The 25,884-nt window shown below is 35.1% G+C and overlaps 4 protein-coding genes across 4 annotated transcripts; 1 reads left to right on the top strand and 3 right to left on the bottom strand.

Moving 5' to 3' along the window:
- Positions 1-651: 651 nt before the first annotated feature.
- On the bottom strand, positions 652-1,756 carry LOC21410224 (small heat shock protein, chloroplastic). The gene is made up of 2 exons (XM_010102002.2): positions 1,454-1,756; positions 652-1,354 (listed from the first exon to the last, which is right to left on the bottom strand). Exons 1-2 carry the CDS (start codon positions 1,686-1,688, stop codon positions 912-914), a joined length of 678 nt encoding a protein of 225 aa, XP_010100304.1. The 5' UTR covers positions 1,689-1,756; the 3' UTR covers positions 652-911.
- A 4,902-nt stretch (positions 1,757-6,658) lies between these two features.
- On the top strand, positions 6,659-12,139 carry LOC21410222 (cytochrome P450 71A1). Its single transcript, XM_024168211.1, has 3 exons — positions 6,659-6,691; positions 8,135-8,719; positions 11,369-12,139. The coding sequence occupies exons 1-3, from the start codon at positions 6,659-6,661 to the stop codon at positions 11,987-11,989; spliced, it is 1,239 nt and encodes a 412-aa protein (XP_024023979.1). The 3' UTR covers positions 11,990-12,139.
- Positions 12,111-14,481, bottom strand: LOC21410221 (protein HHL1, chloroplastic). Its single transcript, XM_010101999.2, has 6 exons — positions 14,111-14,481; positions 13,863-14,000; positions 12,960-13,046; positions 12,790-12,837; positions 12,538-12,668; positions 12,111-12,400 (listed from the first exon to the last, which is right to left on the bottom strand). The coding sequence occupies exons 1-6, from the start codon at positions 14,384-14,386 to the stop codon at positions 12,388-12,390; spliced, it is 693 nt and encodes a 230-aa protein (XP_010100301.2). The 5' UTR covers positions 14,387-14,481; the 3' UTR covers positions 12,111-12,387.
- Positions 14,482-14,842: 361 nt separating this feature from the next.
- Positions 14,843-16,898, bottom strand: LOC21410219 (probable carboxylesterase 11). Its single transcript, XM_010101997.2, has 2 exons — positions 16,101-16,898; positions 14,843-15,716 (listed from the first exon to the last, which is right to left on the bottom strand). Exons 1-2 carry the CDS (start codon positions 16,763-16,765, stop codon positions 15,179-15,181), a joined length of 1,203 nt encoding a protein of 400 aa, XP_010100299.1. The 5' UTR covers positions 16,766-16,898; the 3' UTR covers positions 14,843-15,178.
- Positions 16,899-25,884: the final 8,986 nt, after the last annotated feature.

Genomic DNA, 25,884 nt, shown 5'->3' with positions numbered 1-25,884 from the left:
GAGATAACACATATGTGATATATTTTCGGTATTTGCTTAAGAGACAAAATTTAATGCAAAGCACACTATTGTTTTGTGAATACTTTAAAGTATAGTCACTAAGTAAAGGTTAAAATCGAAAGATACTTTCATGTATGTATGTGTTTATCATTGTTAATTCTGAAGAAATATTACAATCTAGTGGGAGATTATTAGAGAGATTGTAATATATCTCTCAATCTTGATATCATAAAATTGGATTAAAACACATTCGGAAAGAGTAGGCTGACGCAAGCACGCGCTGCAACGCAAAAGAGTGCGCGCTGCAGTGCACGGACGCACTGCAGCGCGTTTGGGCGCTGCAGCCTGCGCAAAACAGACCTCTCGGGTCTGTTTTGCTAGGCACGCGCGCTGCAGCGCACAGTAGCGTGCGCTGCAGCGTGCGTTTGAGCGCTGCAACGTAAATCTTCGACAGAAAATGTGTTCGTGTGTTTTTGTGATCTGAAAAGGTCTCAAACCATTGTATCTATTTGTAATATGTTTTCTCACATATCTGAACACTTATTAACAATAGAAATAACTATTATTATAAATGTATCAGCATATAAAAGATAACCATCAACAAAAAAAGATATCTTTATGTGAAAGGTTGTAACTCTTAAAGAGGATGGATGCATCCCTGTCTTTATACAATAGACTTCAAAAAATACAGATTACATACATTGTTCTGAAACTTAATATTTTTTCCTTGATATTGTTTCAAGGATTTATTGTATCTTGAGGGTAATTTGTCATTTAGAACTCGTTAACAAACTTTGAGAAGTGAGAACAAATAAAATCTTAAAGAAAAATATTCCTATACGCCTCAAACCCTTCTTTCTGAATTTTTTATTCTTTTCATCCTCCCAGATCTAAATTTTCTCCCACATATATCATTCAACATTGATATCCAAAATCTTGGAAGTGGTGGAGGCCTTAGGAATGGTGATATACAAGACCCCATCTTTGACCTCAGCCTTAATCTTCTCAAGCTGCACATTCTCCGGCAGAGCAATTCGGCAGCTATACTTTCCATAACTCTTAGCCGACCATTCTTTATCTCCTTCTCCTCCTTGTTCCTCCTTCTCGGCCTTAACGACCAGCATTTTCTCCTCAACCCAGACTCTAACGTCCTCCTTGGTTATCCCTGGCATATCAAACCTCATATTGTACTCCTTTTCCCCTTCCTTTATCTCCCACGGCGTCCTTCCTCTCACAAACGTACCCGCCGGCGACGGCCACTCACCGGAGTAGTCAAACGGGTCATCCATTATACTCTCCATCGTCTCCATCATCTGCTGCACCGTTCTCGCCGTGGGAAACCGGTCCCACAATCCTGCAACAAAACAATAAAAATAAAAATTTTGATTCAGTTTATGGAAATCCGAAAGAATAAAAATTTATTTATTTTTCATTGGGGTTTTGAATTAGTTACCGATTGGAGGTGTTGGGGCGGTCCTTTTCTTTGGCGGCGGTTGCTTGGTGACTCTCTGCAGGTGGTCGAGATTGTCTCTGGTTTCCCCTGCCATGGCCATGACCTTGTGCTTCTTGTGGCTCAAGCTTCCATTTTCGATCGGTTTGAAGAAAGATTGGAGCTTGAGAGACTTACTGGCTTTTTTCTGTGATGATAGAGGAAGAAAAATGCCCAGGTTTGACAGAGCTTGAGACATTTTTTTTTTCCTTCTTGTTTTTTTTCTCGGTGTTTCTTGGTGGGAATTTTGTTTCGTTTTATGTAGAAGTTTTTTTTTTTTTTAAGTTGTGAAGAAAATAATGGGCTGTGGGATTTATATAAAGGGGAAGTGTCGGACGTTTCTGGATGGATAATGTAGAGGGGACGGGGGTTCTGGAGGAATCCAGAAACAACTTGCCGTGGATAAGGATCTAACGGGCATAATTGGGACGCAGCATACGACGTCGTTTTATGTCTACATTCGTCATTCCTTATTCGGCGGTGTATATTCGGCAGTGTATTTTCATGTGTTGTTTGCTTGGAGAACTTTTTGGTATGAAAAACTGCTCAATTCCCATTTTTTTAACTTTGAGATCACATTATAATTGTATTAGAGTAAAAAAAAGAAAAGACTAGTATAATTTAATGAAATTAGATGAAATTTCAGGATAATAAACCTCGGTTTCTTTTTCTTTTCTTTTTTCCCCCCTTTTTGATTCCAAATTTGGAGCTAATTCATATTAATCATGGTATGTATTGATCAAGCATAACCTTTCTATCCCAACATAATCGTGTGATAGAGTCAAATTTATTTATTTTTAATAGAATCATTTAGTGAAAGCATAGTTATAATTTTTCTTATTAATAAAATAGATGCACAACATTTTTTTTTAATTTCAAAATTAAAAATCAAAATTTTAAAATTCTGAGTAGGTAAATGTCTCTACTCACTATCACGTGGCTCTGCCACTGCTAAGCTATAATAGCTTCCTTTAATATTTTCAAAATCATGTATTACCTCCGGATTATCGTAAGTGAGATGCTTAATGATGAATTTTAAGTTAAGCTGGAAAAGAAAAGAGCAACTTTTTGTTGCCATCCAAATATGTCGCCGTAGGGGTGTCAATTGGGTCGGGCCATATGTGGACGGCTTGGCCCAGCCCGCTATAGTGGTCAATTCGGCTCAATCTGATCCTATATTGATATGGGTCGGGCCGGCCTGGCACGCTAAAAGGGCATGGGTTGGGCCTTATGTTTAAGGCCGGCAGCCCAGGTCCAGGCACGGCCCAGACACACGAAGGGCCATGCCCGCGACATGAAATTTTAATGAAGTTTGAGGCATTTTAGAGCCAATTGGCTAACCTATGTCGTACAGTCAACCAGCCATTTTTTTTGTCATCAAATATGAAATTATAAAAAAATCCTAAAAAAAATTGTTAATCATAAGTGAAACTCAAGTGCATTAAGAAAATTAAGTTAAGATTGAGTTTAGACATAACAGAATCTTCTGAAAGCACTTAGGTATTGTAATTTACTTATCCTAAAATATTGCATTTTTTTTCTTTGCTAAGGTTTTGTCCCGATCTCCCCATGAGTTTTACTTGGCAAGGTTTTTAACGATGCAACTATTTATGTGTACTTATTCGTATTATCTCAATTCAATAAAATTACATCTTTTGAGGACATATGATATATTTTATATTTTTAATTAAATATTGTAAAAAAAAATAAAAGGGCCAGGGTCGGCCCGTGAGGGGCCTGGGCTCGGGCCCGGCCTTGACTCTTATGCACGGCCCAGGCCGACCCCTTGCACGGCCCAGGCCCACCATGGGCCTGGGGTTAGATGGGCTGTGCCGGCCATGGCCCTTTTGACATCTCTATGTCGCAGCATACAGAAAAAGAAAATAAAAAACTGAAAGATGTACAATATTCAACCGACCAAACTCTTAACCGTATATCTCCAACAGAAGAAACATCTTCAAGGCTGTTAAAGCCGTCCCATGAGAGCAATTGTTCTGTACATCTTCAACTAGTCCTGAAGAAAAGGCATTGCCAATGATGGAAGCATCAGATTGGAAGATCATGGACGTTCCGGAGATGCTCCCAATTAGATTGTCGTTTCCACTTGATCCACAAATGTCGTTTCCATTTTCTCTCTTCAATATATGATTTTCCTTATCAGAACTTGGATACTCAGTACCGTGTTCTGCTCCTAGTGGGGTGAACTTTGCTTGTTCTTCAGTGGAGTTCAGATTTAGTTCCTTTTTCTTGGTCATGCTTTATGGGATTGTGAGTCTGAGAGTTTAATCCAGTTAGCCTTAGTTTCTTCTTGATTTTGCTGTTCCAGTTGTTTTTTATTTCATTATCTGTTCGACCGGGAAATTGTGCTGCAATTTTTGACTACCTATCCAAAGAGAGAGGAAAAAAAAAACCATCACATGTTATTATGTAAAAATGCAATGGTGAAGCAATAAATCAAAGAAAAATGGGGTTATAATGTTTTCTTATGGGTTGTTTATTTTTTTTTTTTTTGAACTTGTTCTTTGCCTTTTTAAGCCTTGGGATCCTTTTTTATTTTTTCCTCTTTTCTTGACCGGTTTATATATTCTTTTTCATTTATTATAAAGTCGGCTATTCATCATGTGAAATAGAGAGTGACGGTACTAATTTAATTGGGATGTTTTTATTTTCTCTTGATTATGGTCATCACTTGATTTCTTTTTTATAAAAAGGTAATAAATGAAGAAAAAATAAATAAAATCTGGCAAGAGTACCTGTTACCAAGCTGAGAAAGCTTCCCTTTTAAGGTCGGGTCTCAGATAATTTAGGAGACGTTTGTTTTCTATATTCGTTCCTGATTCTGAATCATGATTCATGGTTCTCTACAGTGTTTTTCTCTCACAAAAAACATACGTAAAACGAGAATAGTTCTGAATCATGATTCTAAATACATAAACTAAACGTCATCTAATCTATCTCAATCTACAACTCTTTCCACACCTCTTCAAGTCTAATACGTCATGACCATATAAATGATATTAATCACATATACAAATATACACACATACATATAATATAGTTGAAAAAGATTTTGACATTTATGTGTAAATATATATAGTACCTGCAAGCTTAGGAACAAGTCGCCAGCATTGGATGCCATTGTTGAGAATCAAGTTAGCAAGCTTTTGGTCTTCTTCTGCAGTCCATGGACCTCTGTTCGGCCCAATCTTGTCACAACAAGGTTGTCTTCCCATTCTTCAGAGTTCGTGAAATGATTAAAGATTGTTGATAATTAAGCAGAAAAGAAGAAGACTTATTGATGGATTAAAACTGATATCAAAAAGCCTTGTATAAACCCCAAGAGAAGATGTTGTCAGTTCATATACGGAATATAAAGAAAAATCTGTTTAATTAAGGAGAAGACCAATTATTAAATTTCAAAAAGCGTCAACTTTAAATAGTTGATTATTATTTTTTAAAACAAAATAGTTGACAACTATTGTAATGAATGTTTTGCTTATGCACAAAATGTGAACAATTAAAAAAAAAAGTGATTAATCCCATCACTACTTGGATGATCAAAAGACTTGCATGTGTGTCTAAGGAAAATGAGGGGAAAAAGGAGATAAGAGACTAACGTGACTCATTGTCCTTGATAATTTTTATTTCCCACTCTGAATTAGTTATATATATGTATACATATATATCTATATAAATATAAGAGAGGGAGATATTTTTTTAGTAGATTCTTCGATATTTTTGGTATCTCGTGAAAGGATAAAAAAAAAAATGAAGGAATTAATTATGGGAATGAATTGGCTGTCCCCACTTTGAAGTTGGCAATGATCAGCCAATCAGGTGATCCTTTTATTATCGTTGTATTATTATTATTATTGGGCTGGGAGAGCTTTTGCTTCAAGTTTATAAAAAGATATATTATAGTATATCTACCAAAAAATAAATTAATTATAGAATTGTAGTGCAACGCATACAAGGATTGTCTGGAGCCGCAATATTTTCTCAAGATTGCACAACTTGAGAAAATGCCGCAATAAATTAATCTTCAGGTAGTTTTCCTCCTCTTTATAATGCTTTTTCTTTATTTAAATCACGAATAATAAGTTAAACTATTGTTATTCCTAATATTTCTAACTTTTTTTTTTTTTTCCAAAAACATGATCCATGATCATTCCATTCACCATTTTTAAAATTAATCAATTATATCGGTACGTTTGGAGCAAGAAAAAGATATATGTCCATTTGTTCAATAAATATTATTATCTCTTATTTTTAATTTGAGTTTGATCGGCCACCTTTCACGCCTTGAATAGAAGACATTTTGGCTTCACTTGTTTGGATAAGGTCACTACTTGAAAGAGAAATCCCACAAATCCATGCCATATGGTCTGGAGAAAAAAGTTCTTGCAGAAAATGTCATAATTTAGGGTCTGTTTAGTTCGCTGATTCGAGTTTTTAATTCGAGTTGAGATGTGATTTTATGTGAGAGCTTTTTACTGTAGCAAAAAAGTTAGATGTGATTGTTTGTGAGAGCTTTTTACTGTAGCAAAACTCGAATCAGCGAAATGAACGGGGCCTAGAGTACTTACACGAGTAGGACTGAAGACCTACGCCCGGCCCGGCCCGGATACTTGGGCTGGGTCCTGCACCCTGCCGAATAGGAGGCCACTGGCTGGCCTGTTAGGCCTTAACCATTTTCACAACCCTACTATTATAGGTACCCCTAATAGTAATATAATATTAGGGAAACAGTAGAAAATATGCCAATATGAAAAGCTTAAGAAAGTATATAGGTCAATTTTTAGTTATAGAAATTAATAGATCATAACTTGTCAGGTTATGGTTCATAACCAAATAAGTTATGGAAAAACTTGTCAAGTTATAGTTCATAGTCAGACAAGTTATGGACAAAAATCGTGAATTATAGATAATAACTTGTCAAGTTATGGTTCATAATCAGACAAGTTATGGATGAAAACAGTAATTTGGCCTATTTATTAACTTATGTAGACTATTGGCCTATTAATTTTAATTCATCTCAAATCTGAGCCTATTTCTCTCTTTCTCCTTTTATATTATTTACCGGTGTCCATCGGTATTTAGCATTTACCATGATATTTGAGGTATCCAGCCGTGACACTAAAAATTTCGACAACAGGAGATGACCTATCAATGGTCACCGATATCCTCTCATGTTACTTTGAGGTAACCCACCATGTTACAAAAATTATGGCAACTGATAATAGTCAGCTAATGACCATTGGTATCCTTCTGTGATACTATACAGCCATCATTCGAAGACATCAGATATTTTAGTGTGATACTCTATGGTTTATCGATCTGGTTGATTTAGTAATTAATTACTGATTAATCGGATATGATTGACCATTCACAAGTTACATTCATTAAAAAAAAAACCTGATATTTTTTTAAAAAAGAGATTTTCAAAACCGGTTGGCTCACCTAATTTCTCTATTTTGTTTTCCCTCTTTGAAGCACAATAATTAAGAGACAGAGACAATAAAAGCTGTTATCCTTGCAATGTCTTTTTCGCTCTCGGAGTCACTAGTTTCTACTTGTCTACGGGTCTTTTTTCCTTCAATGACCAAAATTTAAGGGTGCATATGGAATTGATTTTTACTTGTTTATAAAAATATTTTTTTACGTCTTTTGAGGCACGCAAATCGCGTTGTTTACTTAGTAAATGTTTTGAAAATGAAAATGAAAACAAAAAACAATAAGAATAATTTTTGTGAAAGAATTAAAAAACGATTGAAAGTTATTTTTTCTTTTTTATTTTTATTTTTTAATACTTATCAACAATGTTATAATATATCAATTAATAATTATAACCAAATACGATTTTATTTTTTATTATACTCAAAATAATATCTTAAAAAATTAACTAAACGCAATTTCAAAATCAGTCTCATAATAATTATCAAACTAATCTCATTTTTATTTATGTATTAAATATAAAATCATTTTAAAAATAATAACAAACGGGCCTGTACTTTAAAAACAAAACGGGCCTGTACTTTAAAAACAAATGGGAGATTTTAGCTTGATCGGGAAGGAATAGAAACTAGAATCGAGGATGATGGTGATATCTAAACGTTTTAATTCTATATATGTTGGTATGCTATTTTAAGAAAGCATCCCTTAATCATACGTAATGTGACGTGCACGTAAGCAATTGTAAAAAATAATCGTGTATAAATATAAATATATATATATATAAAATTTCAAATTGTAAGAAAAACATCTATAGCGCCCTTCACTTTATTAATTTAAGTTTAAAATTTAAGTTTTGTTACAGTAAAAAGTTTTCAAAAACAGTCATATTTAATTTTATTATTATAATAAAAAATTTTCATATAAAATTACATCTCAAATCAAATTACAAACTCGAATCATGAACGGGCCATAATATACGGATACACATTACACGGTGCCTCCATAAAACACTCTCTCCCGCGAGAAAACAGAAACAAGAGATCAAAGCAAGACAAATGGACAATTTTACCCCCGAATCTCTCTTCCTCACTCTCCTGCCCATCGTCTTCTTCTTCATCTTCATCTTCAACATCCTCCGCCCCCGCAAAAGGCAGTACATGAGTAACACTGAGCCGCCGTCAGATCTGGCAGGCGCAGTACCTCTCCTTCGGCTGCTCCGACGTCACCTTCTCCCGCTACGGCCCCTACTGGCGCCAAGCCCGGAAGATCTGCGTCTCCGAGCTGCTCAGCCACAAGCGGGTCAACTCGTTCCGACTCGTCCGAAGCGAGGAGATGAACCGGATGCTGACTCACCTGTCCTCGTCCGGTTCAGACGATCCGGTCGACATGAGCAAGGTGTTCTTCACGTTGGCGAACGACATCCTCTGCCGAGTGGCGTTCGGGAGGAGGTTTATCAAGAAGGAAGGACAGAATCGTCATTTGACGGGGGTGTTGACGGAGGCGCAGGAACTTTTCGGTGGGTTCTGCGCTGGGGATTTTTATCCCGAGTGGCAGTACTGGGTTGACTGGGTGACCGGGTTCAAGAAAAGATTGGAGAAGAACTTGGAGGATCTTAGAGAGGTTTGTGAAGAGATAATACAAGAACACGTGGAGAGATCAACGGATCGGATTAGCAGTACAAATGGTGAAGATTTCGTTGATGTTCTTCTTCGTGTGCAACAAAGAGAAGACTTGGAAGTGCCTATTACGGACGATAATCTGAAGGCTCTTGTTCTGGTAATTAATCAAACTAGTACTATGTACTTCTGAATCTGATCTATTACATCTTTTTCTCCTTACACTGCTCATGTTGGTTTAAATATTAATTCTACGTGAACTGACACGAGTGTGTGCGGTGACCTGGCGGTATAAAATTATTAACGGTTGGGTCTGTGGTTAAAAGTACGAATACCAATGTGATTTTTTCTAGGGTTTTTATATTTGAAAGCTTGTTTTAAGTCCTTTTATTTTATTTATTAGACTAAAAAATTCTCAAAAAAAGTTTTCATTTAATTTTTTTATTACAGTAAAAAATTCTCACATAAAATTATATTTAAATTCAAATTAAAAATTTAAATTAATAAACTAAACGACCTCTTAATGTTTTAAGAAACATGACATATTAGTGAGGTTGAAGGGGCTCATTCTTCGTCTAGATGAAGAGCTTTGTTATTAGAGTCTTTAAGGAACATTTCTATCAGTATCTAGACAACTCTTTTAGGATCTGTTTAGTTTATTGATTCGAATTTTTAATTTAAATTGAGATATAATTTTATATGAGAACAATAAAAAAAATTAAATATAATTATTTTTAAGAATTTTTTACTGTAATCAAATTTAAATTTTAAACTTAAATCGATAAAATAAGAGGATCTTAATAACGCTAGGAGAGTGTGTTAACTCCAGTTATAACCTATTATGCAAAAAAAAAAAAAAATTCAGAAAAAAAGAAAAGAAAAGAAAAACTACGTGGACGGTGAGTTAGCTAGTGTAAACTCCGTCCGAGTTAGAGATTTGATGCTTTGACGTTTTTGGTGGAGTACTATTGAATGGAGTACGATCATTTAGGTGATGTTTAGTAGAAGGTTTCGTTCCTGATTCGAATCATGATTTGTAATTTGTTACAGTATTTTTTTTCATAAAAATATACGTAAATTAAAAATAATTCTAATCACATAATTTTAATTTATGAATCAAACGGACTCATACATGCGGAAACTAACGTCATATACATGGCAGTTCACATCACATAACAATTTGGCGTAAATTTTGCCAGACAGACTAACGTGGCTTTTACTAAGCTCATTGCATGATAAAGTCCTTTGTTTTATTATTGTCAGATAGTTGCCACCTGTGTGGTTAGACTTGTGCATGATTCTATAGTTTTTTTCGTCGTTTTATATAAGAATCATATTAAGCTAAATAATATGGTAAATTCAACAAACATTGATAAAAATTTAATGGTTGAAAAGCAGATCTTATAGGGAAAAAATAAAATCATAGTACCTGTCAACGACGACTTCTGGTTGCTTTGAGGTGAGAGTATCGCGGAGTTTCAATTATTGAAATTTCACTATACTTTTCGGTTATGTGATTTTGATCTGATTATGAATATTTATTTATTTTTTTAAATCTTGTGCTGTAAAGCAACTGAAACCTTCATTTGTCTAATTTTTTTAACTACTCTTTTCCCTTCTTACCAAACTGAGTATAAGTGATATGATATGACCTTAGTTGAACAAAGACATTTCTTCCGTATATTATTTAATAGATGTTTGCTTCATGAATTTAGAATCATAATTTAAAATTATTCTCATTTTACACGTGTTTTTTGTAAGAGAAAAATATTATAGAGAATCATTAATCATGATTCAGAATCAAACACGAATACAGAAAATAAACATCTCATTAGTTGAAATGAAACAGGAACCCGACCTCCACCTGGTGAATGAATCATGGCATGTGATTAGGAGTGATTAAAGGATTGATGATGATATTCCCAGTAGGCCTTCTTAAAGAAAAAAAAAAAAAGAAGAGTGATGCGATATTTTTAGGGAAAATAAATCATCAATTTTAACTGTTAAATCTTGCCCAGAAACTGTCAATCCCTGTATATTTCATAAGTTTGATGGATTTTGATCAAATCTAAGAGACAAAAATAGACACTAATAAGAGATTCTACCGTCGAAGAACGAATTGTTTGGGCCATGGAATTTTAGTAATATGGTCTTAAAAGATGTCAACTGTACTTTTACGAGTTAGCTGGAGAGCACACGAGGCATTATTCTCCGAAGAGCGACACAACTTATACCCTCCACCAATTTAGTCGGCGGTCGCCAAGTTGGATTCTAAAGTAATTAGCATTAAATCCGTATAGTGATGTTTATGTGGATAGGGTGTTGACTATTGTCCGACCAAAACTTAATTACTAAACGATATCTTTTAACTATTGCCCGTCAAGAGACGACTTTGGTACTACTTAATTTATGTCCCTTGTCACACAATCAATGTACTAGTGGCCATAACGCAAAACTCATAAATAAATACACCACCGATGGGTAGATCTCAATTTCTATCATGATTTCTATTCTATTATTAGAATAGATAAGGTTAGCATTTTTGGTTTTTTTGTTTTTTTTGTTTTTCTACCTTCAATAAATATAACAGAATATGGTAAGTCAAAAGAGTAGAAACTTAATTCACGTTCAACATTTGGAACTTTTAGATTTTTTATTTTTTTTTTCTGTAGCAGACGTTTTTCCTGACTTCTGGCTTTTCTTTCCTTCCTTTGTTGTTAGTTAATGAAAGTTATAGCTGTATTTAGACCTTTCCTTTTTTTTTTTTTTTTTTCTTTTTTGTCTGACTGTTTATTGATCTTGAACACAGGACATGTTTGTAGCTGGAACCGACACGACATCGGCGGTTTTAGAATGGACAATGACGGAGCTGGTCAGACACCCTAGAGTGATGAAGAAAGCTCAAGAAGAGGTTCGAAAGATCGTAGGTAGCACTGGGAAAGTGGACGAGAGCCACCTTCAGCATCTTCATTACATGAAAGCTGTTGTGAAGGAGACAATGCGATTGCACCCGCCGGTCCCCCTGCTTGTTCCCCGAGAATCCATGGAGGACTGTGTTCTGGATGGCTACGAAATACCAGCGAAAACTCGGGTACTGATAAACTCATACGCGATAGGAAGGGACCCAAAATCATGGGAAGATCCATTGAACTATGATCCCGAGAGGTTTGAGAATCATAACATGGATTTTAAGGACCAAGACTTCAAGTTTCTACCATTTGGTGGAGGAAGAAGAGGCTGCCCTGGATATGCCTTTGGCTTAGCAACAATGGAGCTTGCTCTAGCTCTGCTCTTATATCATTTTGATTGGGAATTGCCTCAAGGAGTCGGCGCTGATGATGTGAATCTGGACGAGATTTTCGGTCTTGCAACAAGAAAGAAGACTCCTCTCATTCTCGTGCCAACAGCAAACAAAGATTATAAGTTTTAAGGGTTTTTAGTGATGCATAGCACTGTGTTCCTATGTTTTAATTAATGTCTGTTAATGTATTTATCATCCCAGTACTAAAACCGGTCATATGTAGTCCACAAGAAGAAGCAACATGAAAAAAGACTAAAAGAAACAGTTGCTTCATGTAAACCATGTTGTATTCTACTCCATTTCAGCAGTCTCATATCTTACGGGGGAAAAAAAAAAAACGTCTAGGAACTGGTGAAATTAGTAAACTGATATCACTGACAAAAGGCATAGAACTTTCTTTGCAAATGACAGATATTTATGAACAAAACTGGGGTGAACGAACTTTCCGAGGGCAGTACCAAATGATCCGATCCATCTCCCAAATACAGTGGCTATTGCGACATGTCAATCAAATCAGTTCTCTATCTTCAGCTTTTAACCCTGATAAGTGAATCATACCAGTTATTTTACCCTTGGAAGGAGTTGAAGTCAATATGAGATATAAGAGTGTTGAGGGTGAGCCGAAGATTAAATGTTTTCTATACGACAACATCTGCAATGGCGTGTATATAACTCACTTGGCCTTTTCTTCTGACTCCTCAGTTGCGGATGTATTAAGCGTTGTCATCTTCCCAAAAGAATCCTTGGCATCCCCGAAGAAATCTTTCACTTTGTCCAACACTGTCCTGAGCTTATCTTGTGTTGGAAGCTAAAAGAATGTTAAAGGGAAACAATTCAATCAATCTGAAATGAAAAAAGTAAAATAAAATGCAGACCACAGCTCTTAAGTATATAAAAAACTTTGGATGCTTAAATAATCCAATACGTACCTCAACAACATCATTGGTAGCAACTGCTGCTTTCAAATTGCCATTTTCCTGTATGTCAAGAGAAAAAAGAAGTCAATATTGAACTGGAAAAGTTCAAGGTATCTTTGAGGATGGGACAAGACAAAATCATAAAAATGCAATTCGTCACTGTAGAGGTTAAAGAACATTACAACAATCTTGTAGCCATATCTGAATTCTGTAGCATTCCGCAAAATTTTGAACTGCTTAAATGCTGACTTCTGTATCTCCTTCTCATCCTATTTCATCAAACAACGAGCCACTAGTAACATGTATACGAGGATGTAGTAATTCTAGTGAAAGTTTTTGCAATTACTTGTTTGTCAGGGACTTGATTGTGTAAACCAAAAATCTCAGTGTAAAGAACAAAACTTCACATCTTTGGTTACCTAAACTTGCTTGAAATAATCATGTCTAACAGGATAGTAATAAAATGAAGAAATGATAGCAATTGGACAAAGAGGATTCCTGTAGGGAAAAAGGTAGCTCATGATATTTTAGCTAAAACTAGTAGGAATGAGATAGAGTTATACCGTCAAGTGGGAAAACCAAAAGATGAAACCAGTCTTAAGTTAATTTACCCTATCAATTTGAGAGTTAGTGGAAGCTTAGAGGTCTTGTCTTAAATGCGACTCAAAACCTTACCTTTATAGTTGGGAATCTAGAAGTGCAAAAGTTTGTATTTAGTATTTGTATTTATACACTTTTTTGTATTTGTATTTATTTTGTGGAGCTTTAAAAGTTTAAAAGTTTTGGTTTTACTATTGTATGGAATTTGAGTATCTATAAATAGCCTTGCCATCTTATATCTGAAATCAAAAGATAGTAAGTTGTGTTTTCTTCTAAATAAAGAGTTTTTACTTATATTCCATTGAAATCAACAGTTCAGGAATGACTCGTAATTTTCCTCATTTCCATCAACGCCAGAAAAAAATACAATTCTTCTCGTAGCAAGGAAACGATTAGATTTTAAAATTTTAGTTCATCAAATCATCAAATTTAAAGATAGAACTCAGAAATCAAGTTCACAATATCACAAAAAGCAGGAAACTTACCCGGTATATAACTGCAGCAAGATTTTTATCAAGCGTATCTTTGTAAATGTACTTCCCCAGAAAATTATCTTTCGCTGCGAGCATGATTTTCGCAGTTGTGCCTCCCGTTATTATACTAAGCGGGTACCAAAAACCAACCTAAGCAAATCCAAAATCCATAGCATATCCGAGATCAACATGAACTTAATCTGAGTAAGAAAAATAATAAAATGAAAACAAAAAAGGAATTAAAGGGAAAAGGAGCGAACATTGGCCATACGGATGAAGATAACGAAACGTGGGTTTCCGTCGTCTTCAATCTTGGGCATCGGAGGAGGCGGGGGTCTCTGAAACTGGCGAGCCTGCATTCCCTTTTTGCCTTTCGCCTCAACCACCAGAGTCTTTCTTTGTCTCTTCTGTTCTTGCTTTTGCCTCTGAGTCGACCGAGTTGAGAACAGCGAGTGCCTGACCAGGCCATCTTCGAGTGTCCGAGATTTCGATAACGGAAGACAAACCACGGCGTTCAGGGACATACCCACCTCCATTTTCGCTTCTGATTATGGTTTGCTTTAACTGTACTTCTTCGGTTTTCCTGTGTTTTTTCCTTTTCTTTGTCCGAGAGAGGCTTATCCACACGCTCGGAGAGTGGTTTGGAGCGGGACAGCAAGTGAGTGGAAATTGCCCGCCATACACGTGGCTGAGTTCCGTGACTTTGGATTTGACCATGTGGGCCCACTTCCAAATCGGCCGCTGATGCTGCCACGTCGGAACATGACATCTGGGATGATGCTTTCTGCGTAAGGTGTTCGACGGAATGCCTCACACAAACGTCCTCAGCTCCTTTATTTTTATCATCATTTTTTGGGTGTCTTTGGAAAATTGTTCATTTGAGGTTGTTATCTGTCGTGAGTTGTGAGAGTGGAAAATGAAAAAAAAAAAAAAAAAAAAAACATAATGCTTGAGAACATGGGGTCAGATTACAGATAAAAAATCCCTTTATAAAAAGCTTACATGTCTTTTTAATGTTATTGTTAACCATATGCTAGAACAACTTCTAAATATAAGCAGTCACCTACAAAAGTTTACACACAACTTGCTACGTAATTTAAATAAAAAAAATGAGAAAGAATGGAATTTGGATACAAAATGAATCCTTAAATATACAGCAAAAAGAATATACAGCTCTGTACGGAAGATCTTTGAAGGAATATATCTATAAACAACCAACAAAACTGGAGCAACATGATGCTGGTATCCACAAAACTGTTGCTCCTAGCGCTGAATCTCTGCAATCTGCTTACTAAAGCCAGTAAATTCTCTCTACCTTTCTAATCAAGTCAGTAAGAAAACTCATGGCCTCGGAGCGAGATATACTTCTTCATCCATATACAGATATCCTCGGCGCAAGCCAGGGCCTGTGGTGTGTGGAGGAGCACATCAAGAGTGGCAAAGTCATGCACAGCGTCCTTGTATTCAAGAACAGGCGCGTCCACATTAGCTTTCCTCAACTCCTCTGAGTAAGCGATGGCTCGGTCTCGCATCAAGTCTTGTTCGGCAACAACCATCAGTGTTGGGGTCATGTCTTTCAGAGGTGGCTTTGTGGTGGGGAGAAGGGGGTTGGCCGCAGGGTGGTCCAGATCGAATTCGTTCACAGGTAAAAACAGCTTCCACACCAGCGAGCACATTGCCTTGTCGTAGAAATATGAGTTTGACATTTTGATCTCCGATTTAGTAGGGGTGTTCCCGGCGAAGAAAGGGTACATCAGGACTTGCGCAACCACTTTAACAGGGTCCAAAAGCTTCCCTGCCATTACGGCTTTTCGAGCTACATAGTCCGCTATGTTTGCACCGGAGCTCACTCCAAGGAGTACACATCTGTTGTAATTACAGAATTGTTGTTGTAAATTAGCACAAGTGAAACACAAAAAGGGTGCTACATAACTACCTCTCATTAGATATGAAAATGATTAAGATTTAGTCTCCATAAATAGATTGAGGTTCGGTTCCTTCAAAAATGTTCTTAATTACTTTCTCAGCACCGGAAAAACTTCTGTGATGGTATTTAGCAATGAAGACAACATTGTGAGGGAAAAACAAAAAAAAAAACCTAAACTTTGCAAGAATTCACACATATAAAATTACAGAATATATCATTTTTTTCCTGGGAAACATTGCGTTAAGAAATTTGCTAAGAAAGGGCAAACTTGAAACTAAATTAGTGAAAAACTTCCATAAATGAATTAAGGAATCAAAACCTACCTAGACGGATCCCCATGAGCAGCCAACCAAGGTTCAGCCATGGATTCCCCAAAGCTATCGAACATTCGGCGATTGACCCCCAAAATCCTCACATTCCTCAGGGACGCCAAATTGGCCTGCTTCCCGAGCCAATTCAACACCTTAACCGCGTCCTCGAACGCCGCCGGGAACCGACTCTCCGGCGCCAATCTGTACCCCACCGCCACCACGATCGCATCGCAATGCTTCGCCATTCGTCTACAAAACGCGTCGTTCGCCGCCGACACGTTGCTCCCGCTCACAAACCCCCCGCCGTGGAACTGCAGCATCACCGGCAGCTTCCGGCACCGCTTCCCCAACGGCGGAGGGGAATATCCCCTGTAAACAACATCGTTTTCCGAATCGCCCCCCGGAGAAGAATTGATCGAAGATTTAGCGCCGAGGACGGACTCGGGGAGGAAAATTCGGAGGGAGAGAGAGGACAAGGGGTCGACGTGGATGTCCTTCGTCGCGACGCCGTTTTGGAAGGTCGGATTGGCGGCGGCGACGGACTCTCCGGGCCGGGAAGTGATTCCGAACGGATCGGAAATGAAACGATCGGCGTCGGCTAGGGCTAAGCTCTGTAATTGCTTTTTCAGGAGGTACTTGTAGAACAAGCTATAGACTTTCACCGCAAGGCTCGGCATTTTCTTCTTCACGATCAAATTCAGAGAGAGAGAATGATTAAAGTTTTAATCTTAGCTTAGAAAGACGCCATTGAAGAAGAGCTTGTTAGAGAGAGACTAATTCAATTCAAAATTGTGAAAAAAAAGAGGCGTGTGGGAGTGGGACTTTCGGTCGCCAGAAACGAAGCTTCGAGGTTTAAAAAGGTTTCTTCTCATCTAGATGGATCGCTTTCCGAGGTTGTACGTTGGCTTCCACGTGGAATATTAACTGTACAATAATGTTAATGCCTGGTACGACGTCGTATCTGGAGGTTTTGAAGTCCTTGTCAGCAACTGCCGCAAAAGTGGACGCTGACCCGTTCGGTTTGTTTGTTGGTGCTGGCGTCCTCACGCCGCGCGCGCAAAACGCGCACGTAGCGAACACTATTATCTTTTAGCTTAGCACAATGCACAAGCGTTTTAGTAATCGGGTTGCTCCCATTTTTTCTCACTGAAGTTTAGACCTTCTATTGATTCGTCGAAATTGCGTCGTGTGTGCCCCCGCCATCCGCTGATGATCTCTCCTGCGCCTTACATTGACCGTTGCTATAGATCCCTTGTCGGAGGTCGCAGTCCTGTGGCAAGCTAGCGAGGAGATTTCGTCGACAAGATTTCTCCTGTTGTCGTGAGGGGAGATCTCGTTGTCTCTTCTTGTCACCGGATGAGATCAATAGACCGCACACCTGCATGGTAGGAAACCAAACTGCAGTGACACCCCTCCAATTCTTCTTCTTTAGTATTTGGTTAGAAAACAAATGGTAGCATGGTAAGAAACCAAACCATAGCTACCTGGAATTTTGAGTATCACAGCGCATTACATGTAATATGACTATAAGATATTTGATGAGGAGGTTATTTACCGACAAATTAAGTATTTTTAAGTTCAAATTATTTATGAGTCTTCAAGCATTTTTGTTAGTTTAATATGTTTTTGGTATTATTTTGTAGGAAAAATAATAAAATCGGACTTAGTGGTATTTTAGAGTAAAAAATTAGAGCAAAAAGCACTCAAGGCCACACAAGGGTCCTCTTGGGCAGAACCACCTGTGTCCTGTGCGGGCGCGCCACTTGAGGCGCGCGCTCGCGCCACACCCCGTGCGGCTGCGAAACATTGGGTGCGCTGGCGCGCCACTAGCCCCGTGGCCACGCCACAAAGGAGCACGGCCACCCCACCCCCGCCTGTTGTTGACAAACTTTGGGCCATTTTTCAGCCCTTGATCAATATGGATGGCCAATTTTGGACCCTTAGATGAGTTTGGCTGAGATTTTCTCAATGTTTGAGCATACTTAAGCAAAAGAAACTCTAGTTTTCAACTTAGAGAGGATGATAGACACAAAAATTCCTAGAGAGAGAGAAGATTAGAGTTGGAGATTCTTGAAGAATGCTTAGGAGAGATTCTTGAGGTTTTGAAGACTTAAAGCTCAACTCAATAAGAGTTTTCTCTTCTTTCTCCCTTTTTATTGTAGTTTTTTAGTTTTTGTTCTTAAATTTGTGATTTTGGTTATGGATTCCTCTGTGTTGAAATAGACTTCATATTCTGGAGCTTCATGTAGCTTTATTTGAACCATGTTTGATTATCTTGTCAATTGTTAGTTTAAATTCCATTTTAATTTATTTATGTTTCTCCATGCTTAATGTTTCTAATTTATGTGGCCAATAAGTTAGATAATTTTAGATTGTGATTTTGATGCCCGAGAGAGATTGATTTCATAGTCCGGAATTAAGAAATATAGTCTAGGTTGTTGTGAGTCCTGGAGGAGATCGACACTTAGATAATCTTGTTGAGAGTTTAGGATATTGTGAGAACGAGAGGTGATCAAGTCTTAGATTATTGACTAGGATTTCTATTGTTTTAAGGCCCGGAGGCAATCGACATTTGATTTCCAATTTAAGGGCTAAACTTAATGAGGGTATGAGTAAACGGGTTAGATAGGAGTATTGATTCGAGTATTCATGCATATGACTTCGTTTGATGCTCGGGAGAGGCAACAATGTTAGATTAGGTCCCTTGATTAATGAATTGAGTGTAATTGGCTAACAATGGTTTGATAGGATGAACATAAGAATGATAAGGTGAAGTCAAGTCTCTAGTACATTTGTGCATAGAAGTTTTCATATTTTATTTTGCTTTTGTATTTGTATTTGTTCTAGTTCTATTTTTATTTTATTGAGTTTAGTTGTCTAAAAAAAATTAAGTTACAATAATCGCGGTACTTCATAATAATTTAATATTTAATTTTTATAAAGACGATACTCACTCACATTTTACTATTAAAATTTAACACCATATACGGGCGAACAATACCATAAATTATCGGTCGCCTATAATCAATATCTTCGTATAATACTGTTAAGGATATTTTGATATTTTAAATACGTCAGGATAAATTTACTGAAATAATCTTTTCTTGTGAAAAAAATCACAAAACTAAAAACAATGAGTTAAGGGTGCACATTCCCGAATCTTCTCTCTCTCACTCTTTGTTTTGGGTAAATTCCCTTGATCAAGTTTTTGGACTCTAGTACAATGAAAGGTGGCCCAAGTGTGGAGAAATGATAAATGAAAAAATTACAAATTTTATCTTTTTAGGTATTTAACTTATAAAAAAAATATATTTTAAAGAATTTATCTGTGACTAATTATAATCTAAAAAGTAGAGATATATAAATTAATATTAAAGGGTAAAAGTAATAAGGACTCTATTTGAAAATTGACGTCGGTGAATAGAGCAACCATATAAATACGGCTCATCAGGCGGAGCTGCAATGTTCAGCATGGGCCCTCTTTTTGTGTGATCAGGAAGCAGCACAGATTGGGTTGTTCTGGCACTTGCAGTCAATTGCAAGTCCAGCTGGCTTTGTCCATTTTAAAGAGAAAATTTGGGAGTTTGCCACGCTATTAGTCGTCGTCCTTGGTCTCTCTGTCTCTGTCTCTCTCTGTGTTTTTCTTTTCTTCAGTGACGTACTTGTCTACATCTTGTCATCCATTAGATGACCCAATGAATTCTTTGCATGTAATTTTCCAACCTCGCTCGAGTTATTTCAGGCTAGATAAATGCAGAAAAATAGTATACGGTGTTTTTTTTTTTAAATTTTATTATTTATTTATTTTTTTTAAGACACCATTGAATCCAACTATTTCAGGCTAGATAAATGCAGAAAAATAGTATACGGTGTTTTTTTTTTTTTTTTTAATTTTATTATTTATTTATTTTTTTTAAGACACCATTGAATCCAACTATCCAAGGATTATTAACCGTTCAGATGTAGGGTTGGGCACCCAAGAATTATGCTCTCATTTTTCTCTTTTTATATCTTAATTTAATAAGGACGGAATTCTAAGGGTAGTTACAAAACTAATTAAGGGATGAGTTTAGAATACACATTCTCAATCATCAATCCATTAGGTTGATGAGACTTTTAACACAACCCATATGAAGTTGTTCAGTTTTTAAATACGTATCTCTCGTTATTCCAAAATAGACATGTCCACAGCCCAATAGCCAATAATTAATAAATGATTAATCGATTTCAATAAATAATTTTTCAATTAATCGTGACATATCATAAATTAAAAAAGTGGACCCAAACCGGCATCTATCTAATTATACATATATTAAAGAAAAGGACGGATTCACTATTCATGTTACAGTGCAATGAACAGTGTCTTTCTTTTTTTATCCTTACATATTTCTTCAGATGAATTTTTTATTCCCGTTATGTCCTTTTGAATGTAAAGTTACTAAATTACCCTTTAGTTCAGCTTTTTTTGTTTTGGTTTGTTCTGACCGTTTCGGTCATTTGCACTCAGATTGAGTGTTTTTTTCTTTTCGTTTGCTGCCTTCTACAACCTTCTACAGCCTTCTACATTTTTATTTTTTTTTATTCGTTTCTGGAGCAATTTTTCTTCCTTCCGTTTGCTGCACCCTTTGTTACTTTTTCATTTGATTGTTTAATTTCCGCCGTTCTCTACTCTTTCTTCTGTCTGTGTGGGTTTTGTTGCTTTCTTTTTCTCAGTACTAATATGGTATTTCGTTTCTTACTTTGTTTGTTTTCGATTTGTTTTGCAAAATTTTTTTCTTCTACCGTTTCTTCTCTTCGTCTTGACGTTTTCCAGTTTTGGGTTATGATGTTCTGTTCTTCTTACATTCTCTTCCCTTCTGGATGTTTTGTTTATTCTCGCACTAATACGATGTTTTGATTTTTTGCTTTAGATTTCTTTCTTCTTTGATGATTTAGGGTTTCGATATTTAGAGTTAATCTCCTTTATTATATGTATTCATTTATTAAAATCTTCCTTCTACTAATTTTCTTTGGTTAATTTTTGTAAATGTTGATCGTAATTTAGAGTTTTTTATTCGATTTTTCTTTGCGTTTTTTTTTGAAGGGGCATTTCAGAAATGTTTTTCTTTCGCTTTTTTAAATACATTTAGCATGGAAATCTTCAGAGCTCATATTCAGCGTAGAAATGTGCTGATTTCATAGGTTTTTTTTTATTTTTTATTTTTTTTATCATAATCGGTTTGTTCTTAAACCCTTAGCCCTCTTTTTCAGTGTTGTATTTGATTTTCATCAAAATTAGGACCTTTTGTTTGTTCTTGCTTCTCTACTACTTCGTTGTTCATTGCTGATTAGTTTTTGTTCTTCGTTTTGGGTTGTTGGATAGTTCATTCTTTGGGACTTTGCTGTGACGTTTTTTTCTTAAATCCTTAGCCCTTTTTTTTCGGTGTTTCATTTTATTTTCCTCAAAATAAGGGCCTTTTGTTTGTTCTTGCTTCTCTATTGCTTGGTTCTTCATTGGTGATTAGTTTTTTGCGGTTTTGATGGAACTTTTTTTTTATGTCTAATATGGTTTTCATGCAGGGCTTTTGCACTGTTCTTAGCTCATTCTTTATTGGACTGATTCGCGATCCTGGTTTGGTTTCCTTCGTCCCCTTACTGAAGTACATGTTTTATGTTCTTTTTTTTTACTTATAGTATTTTTTTTCCTCTGTTTTTGATAACTATCTTTTGTGGTTCCCGCTTGAACTAAATTTCTTTGCATATTTACTGGTTTTTTCATTCGGTGGTTGCTTTCTTTAACTTTTACCGACAAAGGATAGATATTTTTCTTTGTTCCCTCATTCATTCCATGCAGTGTATCTATCATTCTGCATATCTCCTTTTGCATTTATTAATTTGCTCATCTGTATTGTTTAAGATAGTGCTTTGTCTGCTTAACTTGATGACCTGCCCTCATTTTATTGCTGAGGTATTAAATGGATTGATAATTTTTTGCTCTATTGTCTCAGATACATTAAATATGTGGCAGAAAAAAAATTGTTCTATCATTTTTTCCCCTACTTTTGTTTTTTTTCTTTTTTCTTCTTCTCAGGTGATTACCATTTAATCTTTATTTCCTTCTTTTATTTTCTTCAACACCTTAATGGACTGCTCTTATCATTTGATTAACCAATATTATTTTATATCCCCTGGAAACTGCTGCTCTATTCTTACGTGTGAGGCTTTTATAGGATATGTACTTTTGCTAATTGTTTTCCTCCTTTTCATTTATAAAATCCGGTTCTGTGTATGACTCTATTTTGCACTTTCCTGTTTGTTTCCCCTGCACTTTACTCTTTTTCTTCTTCACTCCGCCCTCGGTCATTTACTGCTATACTTCATTATCCATCCTTTACTGTTTTATCCTATTATTTCTACATCCTTGCTTTTTCTTTCTTCGCATTTACTTGGCTGACACTTCATACCCGAAGAAGTATTTATAGCGTACCAGGTATTATTAATGATTCTTGCCCACAAATCTTTAATATGTGTTTCTGATGTTGAATATATTCATTTCCTGTAGTTCTATTAATGCGTATGTTGTTTTACTTTTATAATTTTTGTTTGCAGGTGATTTTATTATGTTATTAGTAGATGTTAGTACTATCTTTTTATTTATTTACAAAAACTATTGTTGCATATGGATATATTATGTATATCATTGTTTGTTTTGTTTGCACTTTATTGTCTTATGTATTCTAGCCTTAATTATTTAATGCTTTACTTTATTATCAATCATTTATTGCTTTCTTTTGATATTTTGGTATTGTTTCTTTTCCTTTGTTTGTATTTAGTTGATCTAGATATCACATTCAAAGGAATATTTATAGCGTTTAAGGTACTATTCATAACTGTTATCCATAATTCCTTAATATCTCTTCCTTATATTGGATATATTGGCTCCCTTTAGCGATATTCATATGTGATATATGTGTTTTACAACTTTTGTTCATAAATTTGTTTCCCTTTCCTTCCTTCCTTCTTTCCTGTCTTTTATTCATTACTAAATTTTACTGGCATTCATTATTGGTTTGGCTTTCTCTTTGATGAATTATTATCATACATTTTGCAGGTACAGATTAAATGCACGAAACCAATAGATCCATACGCATCAGATCCAAAAAAAGCAACCACAAGGTAAGATGTATTCACTATTTTACATTATCCATTAACAAAAAATGACATCTATAATTTTAAATATATAACTACACAAACTTTTATGATCTCAGGTCTCAATCAAAACAAGCAAAACCTTCCACAAAACTTCGAAAAACTAGGTAATACAACTACCTCTAAATAAGTTAATTTATATAACATATACATAACATTTTTAGCATTCTCAATAACAATGCTAATTCCTCCAAAATTTTCATTTTGCAGCTAAAAACCGAAACAGAAAAAGCAAAAGAAAAAGCACAAATGCATTGTAAAAAGTACTTATGACAATGTTATATTGACATGCTCATATAAATATTTGTATATAAATTAATTTTATACAATTAAAACTACCAACTTCTTATATAAACTCATAGCTATTACCCGCTGCAACGCGCGAGTAACATACTAGTTTTCTCTATAAAAAAGAAACCGACACTCCTTTCCACGGTTCAGTTTTCCTTTTAATTTTGAAGGGGATAAAAGCAATTTTTGAGTTTTTTTTAATATAAGGTAAACTGAAATTTCCGTGGTTTCTAAAATTCAAGTAAGACATATACGTTGAATTACATTTGATCTATAAATGACTTTTGACATCATATCTATTTTGCTGCTTTATGGATTTGGATTGTTCTTGAGTTAGCTTTGATTTATAGGATTTTTAAAATTAAATTGAGATTACATCATTGAACAAAATTTGATGAATTACTTTCTAGTAAGAATAGAACTAAGAACCTATAATTATTTTTCTTATAAAAACAGATATGTGCAAAAATGACCATTTAAGCAATCTTTTTAGTAAATGACCCAAAAAATAGGAAAACGGTTTTTTTTTTTTTTTTTTTAAATAGTTAATCCGTGATGTAATAATTTGTAGTTTACCACTGATTAACTGATGGTTTATTATTGTCTAATTTAGTCGTTTACTACTGATTAGTCAATATCTGATTAATAAATATCAGTAACAGTTAACAAATTTCAATACATAGTTTATCAATGCATCAATCATAACCTATTAATTTAAGAGGGCCATTCTATGGTTCAGTTTTGAAGGGGATAAAACTTGAACATTCGCAAATTATGAGGGATATTTTTGAGTTTTTTAGAGAACAATAAGCTCAAAAGTGAAATTAAAAGGGATATTTTTTGTTTGTTTTTATTCTAGCATCGCCTCCGTAGTGGTTGGTAAGTAAGTGCCAAAGCCGAATTTGTGCTAGCCAATTTAATTCGACATAATTAATTAATTATATACTGATTTTAACTTTAATATTCGTCAAATATTTCAAACGTTCTCGACTCCGGTCTCCGGCGTTATCATGATTAGAATCACTTTAGTTTGATACTTGGTTTAAATTGGTATGATCCCTTAGTCTTCCTCACAACTTTTATTGTACTTAATTCTAGATCTTTAATATATATCTCAGAATTATAGGTCAAATCTCATTAAAGTTTTAAAATGTTGCATAACGAGTCTTCGATTAAACAAGCTGTCGTAAATTAGTCATTTTATGCGTCAATCAATTAAAATTTTGACAAAGAATAAATCGTGACTATCTTTCTTAACAGATATGTTTTGAAACGTAAAATTACAAAGTTAACCCTGATTAAATTTACAGCACATGATCGTTACTTTTTCCATGTGATTTTAAGACGACATGATAAGTTTGGAAAACTTGATAAATCAACAATTTATTCTAAGATATTTTAAGAATCATGTATCAAAATAAAATTGGACCTATAGTTCGAGGACTAATAATAAGATTGATCCTTTTTATAACTTAAAACTTGCTTTTTTCTTTTCTTTTCTTTTTGAGATTGATTTCTTTTAGATATACTGACAAGAGAGGATAATTCAGTTTTTCAACCAAAAAAAAAAAAAAATTCAGAGAGAGGATAATTAACATTGAAACACATTAAAATATTTTAATTACGGTACATACTAAAAGCCTATCTCCCACTGTCTTTCATTCTATTTTATTAATAAAAAAAAAAGTTACAATAGCATCAGAAACACTATCTGAAAGAGGACGATAAACATAAATTAATTAAAGCGTCATTGCTTTCCCTTACAAGTGTGTGTACATCATATAATATAATATAATATAACATAACATAATCTAACAATATAATATAATAAAAAATAAAACCTTTTTTTTTTTTTTTTTTTTTTTTTTTTTTTTTTTTTACTAGAAATTTTTTTTACTGAGGCCTTCTGGAAGCTAATTTTCAAAGGTGCAGGCTTAGCTTATCCTTTTGGCATTAGTTTTCCGCTTGTATTTATTTAGCTTCCTAGAGTTCTTTAGAATTTTCTTTTTGTCTTTTCTTTTTAAAAGCTATGTATTGGCTATTGCTATAATCATTATCTTTTGTTAACTTTTTAATTTTAATTTTAATAATATCGAGTTCGGAACTTAGTGTGTGACAGGAACTTTAAAAGATGTCAGTATAGTTAGGATATGTTGTTTCATTTATTAAAAGAGAGAGAGAGAGAGAGCATTTTGACCTTGACTTCCATGAGCTACATTTCTCTCCACCTATATAACCCTTATATCATCCTCTTCCCACAAAGACATTAGCAATATTATTCCAATTAGTATCATTTCTTTTACATATTGAGAAAAAA

This window comes from Morus notabilis, unplaced genomic scaffold, assembly GCF_000414095.1.
Source record: "Morus notabilis unplaced genomic scaffold, ASM41409v2 Scaffold99, whole genome shotgun sequence".
In the NCBI taxonomy this organism is placed as follows: domain Eukaryota; kingdom Viridiplantae; phylum Streptophyta; class Magnoliopsida; order Rosales; family Moraceae; genus Morus; species Morus notabilis.
Note: the sequence above shows the minus strand (reverse complement) of the source record. Positions and strands in the feature narration are given on the sequence as shown.

What these genes read in the sequence shown, in the direction of transcription:
- LOC21410221 (XM_010101999.2), bottom strand. Translation starts at nt 14,386, where the DNA reads ATGGAGGTGGGTATGTCCCTGAACGCCGTGGTTTGTCTTCCGTTATCG. An exon ending in TCTTCATCCGTATGGCCAAT is followed by an intron (nt 14,001 to 14,110) that starts GTTCGCTCCTTT and finishes GGATTTGCTTAG; the next exon opens with GTTGGTTTTTGGTACCCGCT. An exon ending in TTGCTGCAGTTATATACCGG is followed by an intron (nt 13,047 to 13,862) that starts GTAAGTTTCCTG and finishes TTGATGAAATAG; the next exon opens with GATGAGAAGGAGATACAGAA.
- LOC21410222 (XM_024168211.1), top strand. Translation starts at nt 6,659, where the DNA reads ATGGTCACCGATATCCTCTCATGTTACTTTGAG. An exon ending in TCCTCTCATGTTACTTTGAG is followed by an intron (nt 6,692 to 8,134) that starts GTAACCCACCAT and finishes CAGATCTGGCAG; the next exon opens with GCGCAGTACCTCTCCTTCGG. An exon ending in ATCTGAAGGCTCTTGTTCTG is followed by an intron (nt 8,720 to 11,368) that starts GTAATTAATCAA and finishes TCTTGAACACAG; the next exon opens with GACATGTTTGTAGCTGGAAC.
- LOC21410224 (XM_010102002.2), bottom strand. Translation starts at nt 1,688, where the DNA reads ATGTCTCAAGCTCTGTCAAACCTGGGCATTTTTCTTCCTCTATCATCA. An exon ending in CGCCCCAACACCTCCAATCG is followed by an intron (nt 1,355 to 1,453) that starts GTAACTAATTCA and finishes GTTTTGTTGCAG; the next exon opens with GATTGTGGGACCGGTTTCCC.
- LOC21410219 (XM_010101997.2), bottom strand. Translation starts at nt 16,765, where the DNA reads ATGCCGAGCCTTGCGGTGAAAGTCTATAGCTTGTTCTACAAGTACCTC. An exon ending in GCTCATGGGGATCCGTCTAG is followed by an intron (nt 15,717 to 16,100) that starts GTAGGTTTTGAT and finishes TAATTACAACAG; the next exon opens with ATGTGTACTCCTTGGAGTGA.